This window comes from Ambystoma mexicanum, chromosome 4p (genome assembly GCF_040938575.1).
Source record: "Ambystoma mexicanum isolate Mex_15411 chromosome 4p, UKY_AmexF1_1, whole genome shotgun sequence".
Lineage (NCBI taxonomy): Eukaryota > Metazoa > Chordata > Amphibia > Caudata > Ambystomatidae > Ambystoma > Ambystoma mexicanum.
The window spans coordinates 17,824,573-17,840,982 of NC_090927.1; the positions used below are offsets into that span (position 1 = coordinate 17,824,573).

Sequence of the window (16,410 nt, forward strand, 5' to 3'; positions counted from 1 at the left end):
GATGTTAGTATTGTGTGGTAAGAGCCAGTCCAGGGTTTGACCTTTGTTTTGCGTAGGAGACTTCATCCACTGAGTAAGGCCAAAGGAAGTAATGGTGTCCATAAGGTTGGTGCCCGCTTTGTCCTGTTGGTCATTGGCCCACTAGTTGAAATCGCCCATGACAATAACGGGGCATTTAGTGGTGCAAATCTGAGCCAGCAAATCACTAAACTGCTCTTCAAAGAGGGGCATGACTCTAGGTGGGCGGTAGATCTCGAGTGTGTTTAGAGTTGTATGTGGGGAAGTTTTTATTTTCACCCATAAAGTCTCACAATCTTCCGTAGAAATATGAGGAATTTCATAACATTCGAGGCTGGACTTGCACATCAGTGCAACTCCGCCACCTTTGCCCTGCGAGCGATCTGCTCTAAAAACTGGGCACAGTAATGTGAAGATTCTCAGGAGAACTCAGTCCCATCGAAGTCGCTCCAAGAAATACTTTCGAGGCCACTGTGTTAGGCACCTGGGTGTCTGAAAACAATTGGCAGAGAAATGGAATTCAAATACAGTTAAGTAAATCCAGCCACAGTGTGGTACAGTTTTCCAGAGTACACTTGGCAGCAAGGCGTAAGAAGGGAGCTGAGGGGAGCTCGAGTAATGGGGTAGGGTTTGGGGCGGGGCGCACAACAGGGAGACAATCAGCGGAGAAAGGTTTTGGTGTCCCTAGGATGGACCATTGTAAATTGTCCTCGCTGTTGGCCGCGGGGCACATCATTGGTCAGACTCTCTGAGAAGGTCTCGTCCCCATGCCATCTCAACATGCCATGTCCAATCAGTACACAAAAGGCTATTCATTTGTATATTTGGCAGTGCCAACCATTGGCAAACACGTTTTCTTGACTGATAACACAATCCCGTAATCACAGGGTGGTGTGGGAAGGTTTGTGACATCACGAGGAGTTTCAATATGATTTTTTTCCAAGAAATATTGTCAAATCATTCTAGGACAATCGAACTATGAGAGTCTTCTCTTCACTAGCCTCAGCAGACCCCATCAAAATAACTTGAGGCGTACCCCAGGGCTCCTGCATCTCCCCAAACCTCTAAAACATCTTTACCAAGCCCTCATTTGACAAGTTGGACAGACTGGGTGTCACATGCACCAATTATGCAGATGACACCCAGATCCTCATACCCCTTTCGGGCAACTTTGACTCAGTTACAGCCTTGGTAAACAAAATATATCATCATTCAGGCATGGATGGCCACACACGGCCTATGCCTGAATGATGAGAAAACCGAAATCCTCCTCCTCGGCTCCAATGCCAACCTAAAAAACTCAGCCTCAGCTACAAGGCTTTCAACATCGATGGCAACACCATCAAAGTCGCCAAGTCAGTGAAAACCTTAGGCTTTCATCTAGACTCAGCCTTGTCATTAGCATCCTCCACTGCCTACACGTGCAAGCTCATCAGGGCAAGTAGAGCCTTCCTCACCCAAGCCAGCTGCATCATCATCGCCAATGCCCTAATACCCTCCAAACTTGACTATTGTACACATCTCCAACAAAAGGAGAGAACACAAATGGCTCAAAATCTGTGACCGCATCTCACTCAAAACAGCTTCACTCACGTTCAAATGCCTGAATAATGCTGCCCCCCCTATCTCGCAGCCAGAATAATAAAAAAAAAAACCTCCACCCGCCCCACCACAACGACCAACTCTCATTGCCTGCAAGCACCGAAATTCAGACTAAAAAAAAAAACGGGCGGCAGCAGTTTCCCTGTCATGGCAGCCCAACATTGGAACGCCCTCCCACCCAACATCAGAATAGACCAATCCTACTATAGCTTTAGGCGAAACACCCTCACCTGGTTACGGTCCAATGATCCCATGACTGATCAGTGAACTCTTCACACTAACAAACTAGAACTAACCTGACTGTTTTACCTACATCCCTTCGCTGACCTACTGAAATGTCATTCCACCAGATTATACGTATTGCACTGCTATGCTATATACTCATATGTGCCTTATCATGCAACTAAGTTCCTATGTAACCTTATTCTCCAGCTCTCTGATGCGCCGTGTTAGCCCTGTGTTTTGCGCACCATACTAAATAAATAAACAATCAAACATCCAATAAGGGTCAACTAAGGTATAGCTCACTATAGGGGTCTGACGTAGTTCCACCAATCGGCTCCTGTGACCTGCCTCCGAAATGTAACTTAAATGTAACTTAAATACTGTATGCTAATTTTGTAATTTGTGTATAAAAAGTATAGTTGCAGTGGGCGGCGTCTAGCTCATTTCATTCACTTCAGTTCCACGAGGCTGTCTGAACCCCATCTCCCAGCTGCGTGGGGCCAATACATCTGTGTTATTCCTATCTCGGTGTACGCCACTTTTTGATTAATTTGTCTTTTCTGGGATTACTTTTGATGGCGGTTCCCAGGTCCAGTTGTGGCCCTGTCACACTACATTAAGGACAGTATTAGGGTGCCAAGACACAGATGTGTACGCCGGGCACTAAAGACATTGGGCGATAGTTGCTCGTTCCTTTATCACCCAGTTATGTCACAGTGAACGTCTTAAGGGAAGTATAGCTGTATCCAATGTGTGTTTATCTAAAGTATTACTGCTGTGATGCTGATCTTCAGTATCCTGACCAATTGCATTGGATTTGATGTGAAAATGGTTAGGATCTCTCTTGATTTTATAGATATCTGTGACTTTCACTGACGTGGCCATTTACTTCTCGGAGAAGGACTGGGAGCACTTGGATGAATGGAAGAGGGAGATGTACGAGGCCGTGATGAAGGAGGTCCATAGGGCACTGAAGTCACTGGGTAAGAAGCCTTCAGGTATCTGCCATGACCTGCAGCACTTTCAGGTCACATGTTGACATTGGTAAATACTGGGGCGTGACAGGGTTGCATGTGATCATAACTAACCAATAAATAACAAACAGCACTTTTGTCTAAACATTTATAACAGACAATATTAATATTTTTATTTGGGGGGGGGGCCCAAGCTGCCCGTTTCGCTTCATTAATTTTCTCACCCCAATCCCCTCCCCACCTGTTCTAACCCCTTACCCCAGCCCCCACATATATATTTACACAAATTTGACATTTCTTTTCGTTATAAATGTGTAGATCAAATTGCTGTCAGTTATTTTCCGTTCCTTATAATCGCTGCATACCGCGTGACAGCACGTTCTGACAAACAGTGTCTTGGGGACTGTCGGGTGATTTCATTCTACTCGGTCCAACGCGCTAGCGTGTGTCTGCAGACAGGAGGGTGAAGTGCCAGCCCGGGTCCTTTCATCACACTCCACCCTAGATCCTAGCCCTGCTTACACATATCCTACAATGGTCTGGGTCACGTGGCATCTGAGGTGGTGAAAGCCAGGGTGGGTCACTTGCCCTACATACAGGAGGGTGAAGTGCCAGCCCGGGTCCTTTCATCACACTCCACCTTAGATCCTAGCCCTGCTTTCACATATCCTACAATGGTCTGGGTCACGTGGCATCTGAGGTGGTGAAAGCCAGGGTGGGTCACTTGCCCTACATACAGGAAGGTGAAGTGCCAGCCCGGGTCCTTTCATCACACTCCACCCTAGATCCTAGCCCTGCTTACACATATCCTACAATGGTCTGGGTCACGTGGCATCTGAGGTGTTGAAAGCCAGGGTGGGTCACTTGCCCTACATACAGGAGGGTGAAGTACCAGCCCGGGTCCTTTCATCACACTCCACCCTAGATCCTAGCCCTGCTTACACATATCCTACAATGCTCTGGGTCACGTGGCATCTGAGGTGGTGAAAGCCAGGGTGGGTGACTTGTCCTACATACAGGAGGGTGAAGTGCCAGCTCTGGCCCTTTCATCACACTCCACACTAGATCCTAGCCCTGCTTACACATATCCTACAATGGTCTGGGTCACGTGGCATCTGAGGTGGTGAAAGCCAGGGTGGGTCACTTGCCCTACATACAGGAGGGTGAAGTGCCAGCCCGGGTCCTTTCATCACACTCCACCCTAGATCCTAGCCCTGCTTACACATATCCTACAATGGTCTGGGTCACGTGGCATCTGTGGTGGTGAAAGCCAGGGTGATACTTACCCTACATGCAGGAGGGTGGAGTGCCAGCCCGGGTCCTTTGATCACACTCCACCCTAGATCCTAGCCCTGCTTACACATATCCTACAATGCTCTGGGTCACGTGGCATCTGAGGTGGTGAAAGCCAGGGTGGGTCACTTGCCCTACATACAGGAGGGTGAAGTGCCAGCCCGGGTCCTTTCATCACACTCCACCCTAGATCCTAGCCCTGCTTTCACATATCCTACAATGGTCTGGGTCACGTGGCATCTGAGGTGGTGAAAGCCAGGGTGGGTCACTTGCCCTACATACAGGAGGGTGAAGTGCCAGCCCGGGTCTTTGATCACACTCCACCCTAGATCCTAGCCCTGCTTACACATATCCTACAATGGTCTGGGTCACGTGGCATCTGAGGTGGTGAAAGCCAGGGTAGGTCACTTGCCCTACATACAGGAGGGTGAAGTGCCAGCCCGGGTCCTTTCATCACACTCCACCCTAGATCCTAGCCCTGCTTACACATATCCTACAATGGTCTGGGTCACGTGGCATCTGAGGTGGTGAAAGCCAGGGTGGGTCACTTGCCCTACATACAGGAGGGTGAAGTACCAGCCCGGGTCCTTTCATCACACTCCACCCTAGATCCTAGCCCTGCTTACACATATCCTACAATGGTCTGGGTCACGTGGCATCTGAGGTGGTGAAAGCCAGGGTGGGTCACTTGCCCTACATGCAGGAGGGTGAAGTGCCAGCCCGGGTCCTTTCATCACACTCCACCCTAGACCCTAGCCCTGCTTACACATATCCTACAATGGTCTGGGTCACGTGGCATCTGAGGTGGTGAAAGCCAGGGTGGGTCACTTGCCCTACATACAGGAGGGTGACGTGCCAGTCCGGGCCCTTTCATCACACTCCACCCTAGATCCTAGCCCTGCTTACACATATCCCACAATGGTCTGGGTCACGTGGCATCTGAGGTGGTGAAAGCCAGGGTGATACTTGCCCTACATACAGGAGGGTGACGTGCCAGCCCGGGTCCTTTCATCACACTCCACCCTAGATCCTAGCCCTGCTTACACATATCCTACCATGGTCTGGGTCACGTGGCATCTGAGGTGGTGAAAGCCAGGGTGGGTCACTTGCCCTACATACAGGAGGGTGAAGTGCCAGCCCGGGTCCTTTCATCACACTCCACCCTAGATCCTAGCCATGCTTACACATATCCTACCATGGTCTGGGTCACGTGGCATCTGAGGTGGTGAAAGCCAGGGTGGGTCACTTGCCCTACATACAGGAGGGTGACGTGCCAGCCCGGGCCCTTTCATCACATGCCACCCTAGATCCTAGCCATGCTTACACATATCCTACCATGGTCTGGGTCACGTGGCATCTGAGGTGGTGAAAGCCAGGGTGATACTTACCCTACATACAGGAGGGTGAAGTGCCAGCCCGGGTCCTTTCATCACACTCCACCCTAGACCCTAGCCCTGCTTACACATATCCTACAATGGTCTGGGTCACGTGGCATCTGAGGTGCTGAAAGCCAGGGTGATACTTACCCTACATACAGGAGGGTGAAGTGCCAGCCCGGGTCCTTTCATCACACTCCACCCTAGACCCTAGCCCTGCTTACACATATCCTACAATGGTCTGGGTCACGTGGCATCTGAGGTGGTGAAAGCCAGGGTGATACTTACCCTACATGCAGGAGGGTGAAGTGCCAGCCCGGGTCCTTTCATCACACTCCACCCTAGATCCTAGCCCTGCTTACACATATCCTACAATGGTCTGGGTCACGTGGCATCTGAGGTGGTGAAAGCCAGGGTGGGTCACTTGCCCTACATACAGGAGGGTGAAGTGCCAGCCCGGGTCCTTTCATCACACTCCACCCTAGATCCTAGCCCTGCTTACACATATCCTACAATGGTCTGGGTCACGTGGCATCTGAGGTGGTGAAAGCCAGGGTGATACTTACCCTACATGCAGGAGGGTGGAGTGCCAGCCCGGGTCCTTTCATCACACTCCACCCTAGATCCTAGCCCTGCTTACACATATCCTACAATGGTCTGGGTCACGTGGCATCTGAGGTGGTGAAAGCCAGGGTGGGTGACTTGCCCTACATGCAGGAGGGTGAAGTGCCAGCCCGGGTCCTTTCATCACACTCCACCCTAGATCCTAGCCCTGCTTACACATATCCTACAGTGGTCTGGGTCACGTGGCATCTGAGGTGGTGAAAGCCAGGGTGGGTCATTTGCCCTACATGCAGGAGGGTGACGTGCCAGCCGGGTCCTTTCATCACACTCCACCCTAGATCCTAGCCCTGCTTACACATATCCTACAATGGTCTGGGTCACGTGGCATCTGAGGTGGTGAAAGCCAGGGTGATACTTACCCTACATACAGGAGGGTGAAGTGCCAGCCCGGGTCCTTTCATCACACTCCACCCTAGATCCTAGCCCTGCTTACACATATCCTACAATGGTCTGGGTCACGTGGCATCTGAGGTGCTGAAAGCCAGGGTGATACTTACCCTACATGCAGGAGGGTGGAGTGCCAGCCCGGGTCCTTTCATCACACTCCACCCTAGACCCTAGCCCTGCTTACACATATCCTATAATGGTCTGGGTCACGTGGCATCTGAGGTGGTGAAAGCCAGGGTGATACTTACCCTACATGCAGGAGGGTGAAGTGCCAGCCCGGGTCCTTTCATCACACTCCACCCTAGATCCTAGCCCTGCTTACACATATCCTACAATGGTCTGGGTCACGTGGCATCTGAGGTGGTGAAAGCCAGGGTGGGTCACTTGCCCTACATACAGGAGGGTGAAGTGCCAGCCCGGGTCCTTTGATCACACTCCACCCTAGATCCTAGCCCTGCTTACACATATCCTACAATGGTCTGGGTCACGTGGCATCTGAGGTGGTGAAAGCCAGGGTGGGTCACTTGCCCTACATACAGGAGGGTGAAGTGCCAGCCCGGGTCCTTTCATCACACTCCACCCTAGATCCTAGCCCTGCTTACACATATCCTACAATGGTCTGGGTCACGTGGCATCTGAGGTGGTGAAAGCCAGGGTGGGTGACTTGCCCTACATACAGGAGGGTGAAGTGCCAGCCCGGGTCCTTTCATCACACGCCACCCTAGATCCTAGCCCTGCTTACACATATCCTACAATGGTCTGGGTCACGTGGCATCTGGGGTGGTGAAAGCCAGGGTGGGTGACTTGCCCTACATACAGGAGGGTGAAGTGCCAGCCCGGGTCCTTTCATCACACTCCACCCTAGATCCTAGCCCTGCTTACACATATCCTACAATGGTCTGGGTCACATGGCATCTTTGGTGGTGAAAGCCAGGGTGATACTTACCCTACATGCAGGAGGGTGGAGTGCCAGCCCGGGTCCTTTGATCACACTCCACCCTAGATCCTAGCCCTGCTTACACATATCCTACAATGCTCTGGGTCACGTGGCATCTGAGGTGGTGAAAGCCAGGGTGGGTCACTTGCCCTACATACAGGAGGGTGAAGTGCCAGCCCGGGTCCTTTCATCACACTCCACCCTAGATCCTAGCCCTGCTTTCACATATCCTACAATGGTCTGGGTCACGTGGCATCTGAGGTGGTGAAAGCCAGGGTGGGTCACTTGCCCTACATACAGGAGGGTGAAGTGCCAGCCCGGGTCTTTGATCACACTCCACCCTAGATCCTAGCCCTGCTTACACATATCCTACAATGGTCTGGGTCACGTGGCATCTGAGGTGGTGAAAGCCAGGGTGGGTCACTTGCCCTACATACAGGAGGGTGAAGTGCCAGCCCGGGTCCTTTCATCACACTCCACCCTAGATCCTAGCCCTGCTTACACATATCCTACAATGGTCTGGGTCACGTGGCATCTGAGGTGGTGAAAGCCAGGGTGGGTCACTTGCCCTACATACAGGAGGGTGAAGTACCAGCCCGGGTCCTTTCATCACACTCCACCCTAGATCCTAGCCCTGCTTACACATATCCTACAATGGTCTGGGTCACGTGGCATCTGAGGTGGTGAAAGCCAGGGTGGGTCACTTGCCCTACATGCAGGAGGGTGAAGTGCCAGCCCGGGTCCTTTCATCACACTCCACCCTAGACCCTAGCCCTGCTTACACATATCCTACAATGGTCTGGGTCACGTGGCATCTGAGGTGGTGAAAGCCAGGGTGGGTCACTTGCCCTACATACAGGAGGGTGACGTGCCAGTCCGGGCCCTTTCATCACACTCCACCCTAGATCCTAGCCCTGCTTACACATATCCCACAATGGTCTGGGTCACGTGGCATCTGAGGTGGTGAAAGCCAGGGTGATACTTGCCCTACATACAGGAGGGTGACGTGCCAGCCCGGGTCCTTTCATCACACTCCACCCTAGATCCTAGCCCTGCTTACACATATCCTACCATGGTCTGGGTCACGTGGCATCTGAGGTGGTGAAAGCCAGGGTGGGTCACTTGCCCTACATACAGGAGGGTGAAGTGCCAGCCCGGGTCCTTTCATCACACTCCACCCTAGATCCTAGCCATGCTTACACATATCCTACCATGGTCTGGGTCACGTGGCATCTGAGGTGGTGAAAGCCAGGGTGGGTCACTTGCCCTACATACAGGAGGGTGACGTGCCAGCCCGGGCCCTTTCATCACATGCCACCCTAGATCCTAGCCATGCTTACACATATCCTACCATGGTCTGGGTCACGTGGCATCTGAGGTGGTGAAAGCCAGGGTGATACTTACCCTACATACAGGAGGGTGAAGTGCCAGCCCGGGTCCTTTCATCACACTCCACCCTAGACCCTAGCCCTGCTTACACATATCCTACAATGGTCTGGGTCACGTGGCATCTGAGGTGCTGAAAGCCAGGGTGATACTTACCCTACATACAGGAGGGTGAAGTGCCAGCCCGGGTCCTTTCATCACACTCCACCCTAGACCCTAGCCCTGCTTACACATATCCTACAATGGTCTGGGTCACGTGGCATCTGAGGTGGTGAAAGCCAGGGTGATACTTACCCTACATGTAGGAGGGTGAAGTGCCAGCCCGGGTCCTTTCATCACACTCCACCCTAGATCCTAGCCCTGCTTACACATATCCTACAATGGTCTGGGTCACGTGGCATCTGAGGTGGTGAAAGCCAGGGTGGGTCACTTGCCCTACATACAGGAGGGTGAAGTGCCAGCCCGGGTCCTTTCATCACACTCCACCCTAGATCCTAGCCCTGCTTACACATATCCTACAATGGTCTGGGTCACGTGGCATCTGAGGTGGTGAAAGCCAGGGTGATACTTACCCTACATGCAGGAGGGTGGAGTGCCAGCCCGGGTCCTTTCATCACACTCCACCCTAGATCCTAGCCCTGCTTACACATATCCTACAATGGTCTGGGTCACGTGGCATCTGAGGTGGTGAAAGCCAGGGTGGGTGACTTGCCCTACATGCAGGAGGGTGAAGTGCCAGCCCGGGTCCTTTCATCACACTCCACCCTAGATCCTAGCCCTGCTTACACATATCCTACAGTGGTCTGGGTCACGTGGCATCTGAGGTGGTGAAAGCCAGGGTGGGTCATTTGCCCTACATGCAGGAGGGTGACGTGCCAGCCCGGGTCCTTTCATCACACTCCACCCTAGATCCTAGCCCTGCTTACACATATCCTACAATGGTCTGGGTCACGTGGCATCTGAGGTGGTGAAAGCCAGGGTGATACTTACCCTACATACAGGAGGGTGAAGTGCCAGCCCGGGTCCTTTCATCACACTCCACCCTAGATCCTAGCCCTGCTTACACATATCCTACAATGGTCTGGGTCACGTGGCATCTGAGGTGCTGAAAGCCAGGGTGATACTTACCCTACATGCAGGAGGGTGGAGTGCCAGCCCGGGTCCTTTCATCACACTCCACCCTAGACCCTAGCCCTGCTTACACATATCCTATAATGGTCTGGGTCACGTGGCATCTGAGGTGGTGAAAGCCAGGGTGATACTTACCCTACATGCAGGAGGGTGAAGTGCCAGCCCGGGTCCTTTCATCACACTCCACCCTAGATCCTAGCCCTGCTTACACATATCCTACAATGGTCTGGGTCACGTGGCATCTGAGGTGGTGAAAGCCAGGGTGGGTCACTTGCCCTACATACAGGAGGGTGAAGTGCCAGCCCGGGTCCTTTGATCACACTCCACCCTAGATCCTAGCCCTGCTTACACATATCCTACAATGGTCTGGGTCACGTGGCATCTGAGGTGGTGAAAGCCAGGGTGGGTCACTTGCCCTACATACAGGAGGGTGAAGTGCCAGCCCGGGTCCTTTCATCACACTCCACCCTAGATCCTAGCCCTGCTTACACATATCCTACAATGGTCTGGGTCACGTGGCATCTGAGGTGGTGAAAGCCAGGGTGGGTGACTTGCCCTACATACAGGAGGGTGAAGTGCCAGCCCGGGTCCTTTCATCACACGCCACCCTAGATCCTAGCCCTGCTTACACATATCCTACAATGGTCTGGGTCACGTGGCATCTGGGGTGGTGAAAGCCAGGGTGGGTGACTTGCCCTACATACAGGAAGGTGAAGTGCCAGCCCGGGTCCTTTGATCACACTCCACCCTAGATCCTAGCCCTGCTTACACATATCCTACAATGGTCTGGGTCACGTGGCATCTGAGGTGGTGAAAGCCAGGGTGGGTGACTTGCCCTACATACAGGAGGGTGAAGTGCCAGCTCTGGTCCTTTCATCACACTCCACCCTAGATCCTAGCCCTGCTTACACATATCCTACAATGGTCTGGGTCACGTGGCATCTGAGGTGGTGAAAGCCAGGGTGGGTCACTTGCCCTACATACAGGAGGGTGACGTGCCAGCCCGGGCCCTTTCATCACACTCCACACTAGATCCTAGCCCTGCTTACACATATCCTACAATGGTCTGGGTCACGTGGCATCTGAGGTGGTGAAAGCCAGGGTGGGTCACTTGCCCTACATACAGGAGGGTGAAGTGCCAGCCCGGGTCCTTTCATCACACTCCACCCTAGATCCTAGCCCTGCTTACACATATCCTACAATGGTCTGGGTCACGTGGCATCTGTGGTGGTGAAAGCCAGGGTGATACTTACCCTACATGCAGGAGGGTGGAGTGCCAGCCCGGGTCCTTTGATCACACTCCACCCTAGATCCTAGCCCTGCTTACACATATCCTACAATGCTCTGGGTCACGTGGCATCTGAGGTGGTGAAAGCCAGGGTGGGTCACTTGCCCTACATACAGGAGGGTGAAGTGCCAGCCCGGGTCCTTTCATCACACTCCACCCTAGATCCTAGCCCTGCTTTCACATATCCTACAATGGTCTGGGTCACGTGGCATCTGAGGTGGTGAAAGCCAGGGTGGGTCACTTGCCCTACATACAGGAGGGTGAAGTGCCAGCCCGGGTCTTTGATCACACTCCACCCTAGATCCTAGCCCTGCTTACACATATCCTACAATGGTCTGGGTCACGTGGCATCTGAGGTGGTGAAAGCCAGGGTGGGTCACTTGCCCTACATACAGGAGCGTGAAGTGCCAGCCCGGGTCCTTTCATCACACTCCACCCTAGATCCTAGCCCTGCTTACACATATCCTACAATGGTCTGGGTCACGTGGCATCTGAGGTGGTGAAAGCCAGGGTGGGTGACTTGCCCTACATACAGGAGGGTGAAGTGCCAGCCCGGGTCCTTTCATCACACTCCACCCTAGATCCTAGCCCTGCTTACACATATCCTACAATGGTCTGGGTCACGTGGCATCTGAGGTGGTGAAAGCCAGGGTGGGTCACTTGCCCTACATACAGGAGGGTGAAGTGCCAGCCCGGGTCCTTTCATCACACTCCACCCTAGATCCTAGCCCTGCTTACACATATCCTACAATGGTCTGGGTCACGTGGCATCTGAGGTGGTGAAAGCCAGGGTGGGTCACTTGCCCTACATACAGGAGGGTGAAGTACCAGCCCGGGTCCTTTCATCACACTCCACCCTAGATCCTAGCCCTGCTTACACATATCCTACAATGGTCTGGGTCACGTGGCATCTGAGGTGGTGAAAGCCAGGGTGGGTCACTTGCCCTACATGCAGGAGGGTGAAGTGCCAGCCCGGGTCCTTTCATCACACTCCACCCTAGACCCTAGCCCTGCTTACACATATCCTACAATGGTCTGGGTCACGTGGCATCTGAGGTGGTGAAAGCCAGGGTGGGTCACTTGCCCTACATACAGGAGGGTGACGTGCCAGTCCGGGCCCTTTCATCACACTCCACCCTAGATCCTAGCCCTGCTTACACATATCCCACAATGGTCTGGGTCACGTGGCATCTGAGGTGGTGAAAGCCAGGGTGATACTTGCCCTACATACAGGAGGGTGACGTGCCAGCCCGGGTCCTTTCATCACACTCCACCCTAGATCCTAGCCCTGCTTACACATATCCTACCATGGTCTGGGTCACGTGGCATCTGAGGTGGTGAAAGCCAGGGTGGGTCACTTGCCCTACATACAGGAGGGTGAAGTGCCAGCCCGGGTCCTTTCATCACACTCCACCCTAGATCCTAGCCATGCTTACACATATCCTACCATGGTCTGGGTCACGTGGCATCTGAGGTGGTGAAAGCCAGGGTGGGTCACTTGCCCTACATACAGGAGGGTGACGTGCCAGCCCGGGCCCTTTCATCACATGCCACCCTAGGTCCTAGCCATGCTTACACATATCCTACCATGGTCTGGGTCACGTGGCATCTGAGGTGGTGAAAGCCAGGGTGATACTTACCCTACATACAGGAGGGTGAAGTGCCAGCCCGGGTCCTTTCATCACACTCCACCCTAGACCCTAGCCCTGCTTACACATATCCTACAATGGTCTGGGTCACGTGGCATCTGAGGTGCTGAAAGCCAGGGTGATACTTACCCTACATACAGGAGGGTGAAGTGCCAGCCCGGGTCCTTTCATCACACTCCACCCTAGACCCTAGCCCTGCTTACACATATCCTACAATGGTCTGGGTCACGTGGCATCTGAGGTGGTGAAAGCCAGGGTGATACTTACCCTACATGCAGGAGGGTGAAGTGCCAGCCCGGGTCCTTTCATCACACTCCACCCTAGATCCTAGCCCTGCTTACACATATCCTACAATGGTCTGGGTCACGTGGCATCTGAGGTGGTGAAAGCCAGGGTGGGTCACTTGCCCTACATACAGGAGGGTGAAGTGCCAGCCCGGGTCCTTTCATCACACTCCACCCTAGATCCTAGCCCTGCTTACACATATCCTACAATGGTCTGGGTCACGTGGCATCTGAGGTGGTGAAAGCCAGGGTGATACTTACCCTACATGCAGGAGGGTGGAGTGCCAGCCCGGGTCCTTTCATCACACTCCACCCTAGATCCTAGCCCTGCTTACACATATCCTACAATGGTCTGGGTCACGTGGCATCTGAGGTGGTGAAAGCCAGGGTGGGTGACTTGCCCTACATGCAGGAGGGTGAAGTGCCAGCCTGGGTCCTTTCATCACACTCCACCCTAGATCCTAGCCCTGCTTACACATATCCTACAGTGGTCTGGGTCACGTGGCATCTGAGGTGGTGAAAGCCAGGGTGGGTCATTTGCCCTACATGCAGGAGGGTGACGTGCCAGCCCGGGTCCTTTCATCACACTCCACCCTAGATCCTAGCCCTGCTTACACATATCCTACAATGGTCTGGGTCACGTGGCATCTGAGGTGGTGAAAGCCAGGGTGATACTTACCCTACATACAGGAGGGTGAAGTGCCAGCCCGGGTCCTTTCATCACACTCCACCCTAGATCCTAGCCCTGCTTACACATATCCTACAATGGTCTGGGTCACGTGGCATCTGAGGTGGTGAAAGCCAGGGTGATACTTACCCTACATACAGGAGGGTGAAGTGCCAGCCCGGGTCCTTTCATCACACTCCACCCTAGATCCTAGCCCTGCTTACACATATCCTACAATGGTCTGGGTCACGTGGCATCTGAGGTGGTGAAAGCCAGGGTGGGTCACTTACCATACATGCAGGAGGGTGAAGTGCCAGCCCGGGTCCTTTCATCACACTCCACCCTAGACCCTAGCCCTGCTTACACATATCCTACAATGGTCTGGGTCACGTGGCATCTGAGGTGGTCTGGGTCACGTGGCATCTGAGGTGGTCTGGGTCACGTGGCATCTGAGGTGGTGAAAGCCAGGGTGATACTTACCCTACATGCAGGAAGGTGTGACTTGATTGTCTATCGTGCGTCTTTTTATACGTTATCGGACAGCTCTGCGGTGCTACACACAGGCCTCCATGTAAGCGCCGTACTGGGCCTTTTTACGCATTATAATCCTTCGATCCATACCATTTATGCACCAGTTGAGAGCAGAGTGCAATGCAAAGTGCAAGTGACTTGATGGAATGCAGGCCACCTCTTTTGATTCTTGTGTACATGGATGGAACTGCAGGCCATGTAGGAGCAGTTCATCCGTGTCTCTCTCTGCTGCACTCACCCAGCATGTCCGGAACCGCACAGAGTGAGAGCAGGAATGGCTTCTTTCTGTTGAACCTCTGCTGTGTTGGCTCTCTAGGTGCTCATGGAAATGAAGCATTTTATAATGCAGGCATATTGGTTTTCCTAGCATTTTAGGATCATAACACTAATAAGCTGGAAAACGTAATACAATGTGGGATGTAGTGAATGCTCGCTTGCTGCACCGTTATTTTTCAGATTTCCTGTGTCGCGTGCGTTTATCATCAATGATAATGACAATCGTGTGTTACTTGTATAGGGCTTTCTCCAAAGCGCTGTACATGGACCATATTTACATACAATTATCACCCAACCAAAGTTGATACTCATTTATCGATCTCAGAAGGATGAAAGACCGAGTTGGTCTTCCAGAGGTTCGACCCTGCAAGCTGCAGAAATCTCAGACAGCGCAGTGAGCGCTCAACTTGCTGAGATACCTTACCAGTGTATGTTGCATCAAGATGCACCTGTGTGGTGTGTTCATACATATTCATGTGTGAGAGGAGGTTTTGCCCAAATGCAATTACTTGTTTGAGGCCAGACCTCTTTTCTACACAACTGATTTAGCTGTGATATATACATTTTCAAGTGGTGTCATGTTTTGGTTTCCTTTCACATACTATTTACACTTGCTAAAGCACATTTATTTTTACTCTTGCAATTTAATTTACACTCGAAGTATTAAAACAGTGTGTACCTACTGCCACCTGAAAACCTTTTCAGGGGCACGGATGAGTCTGCGATGTCTACCAACCCGTGCTGTAAATGGTACGATACATGGTCAGCGGCATCAAGGCCCTCGCTCACGGGTGGGCGGTAGTCAATAAATCGTAGTGGTCACAGCCTCTTTCAGATCTTCAATACTACACATACAACATTAAAAACCTGACTCTGCCACCAGTACAAGCACTCTTACAAAATGATTACATTTGTAATGAAATGTAAGCTAATTTACTTGTAATACAGATAGGTATGTAACTGTTTTATGCAGCGCTTCCTGCAGGGTACCCTTGAACCTCCAAGCAGTGTGCTTGTTATTACCTCAGTCGATAGTTCAGTGACCTCAGTGTACTAAGGAAACCTCGGGTCCGCCAGCGTTTGACCATGAGATTAGATACAGTTCTTGCACGGAGCACTTGCCTCTCTGCGCTATCGTATCGCAACACTGGCATACCATTAAGTAGAATTAGTTCCGGTAAATGCAGACTTTATTCATCAGGCATTTCTACCATCAATCCTCAAAGCACAAGTCGCGCTCGCTTTACTGTGTAATTGCTCAAACGTGCAAGAAGAATGAAAGTCCTTTTGAGTGACTTCTCCTTCCACAAGGTGCTTTAGGAAATGGACCAGCTGAATAGTGGCTGGGAATTAGTACACGCATCATGTGTTGTTCCAAGGCTAGATCCCTTCTAATGATGGTTTACTATCTTTCTACTATGGGAAGTTTTTCCGATTATGCATGCAGAGTTTGCCTTCTTATTTGATCTAGTAGCCGTCAATGCTCTAATTGTTGTATCTGTGAGGCGCTTGCACTGCAGAGGCAATAAACTATCCCTGTTCTACCTGGGTGGTGCCCCCACTGCTGCGGTTATGCTAGTTCTTTTCTATGTGAGGGGAGCTTGGATCGCTGAGCCCCTGCTGGGCAAGTTCTTTGTGATCGGAATTCGGACTGAGGCAATGCTTTTCCCTTTGAGGCTAGCTTGCATTTGGGACCCTTCATTTACCTGTTGAGTGTGGAGGTGCTTGCTCCGCTCCATCCCATGCGAGTGGAACTTATACT

General features: G+C 52.1%; 1 protein-coding gene across 5 annotated transcripts in view; it reads left to right on the forward strand.

The window, feature by feature from the left end:
• LOC138452924 (zinc finger protein 501-like) overlaps window positions 1-16,410 on the forward strand; it is a 264,656-nt gene that overhangs the window by 124,862 nt on the left and 123,384 nt on the right. For 4 of the 5 annotated variants that reach the window (XM_069605277.1, XM_069605276.1, XM_069605278.1 and 1 more), the window contains one exon: window positions 2,702-2,828. The exons of the other annotated variant lie outside the window; for it this stretch is intronic. In XM_069605277.1, coding sequence (XP_069461378.1) covers window positions 2,702-2,828 — 127 coding nt within the window. The remainder of the gene's footprint in view (window positions 1-2,701; window positions 2,829-16,410) is intronic. 5 annotated transcript variants of the gene reach the window in all.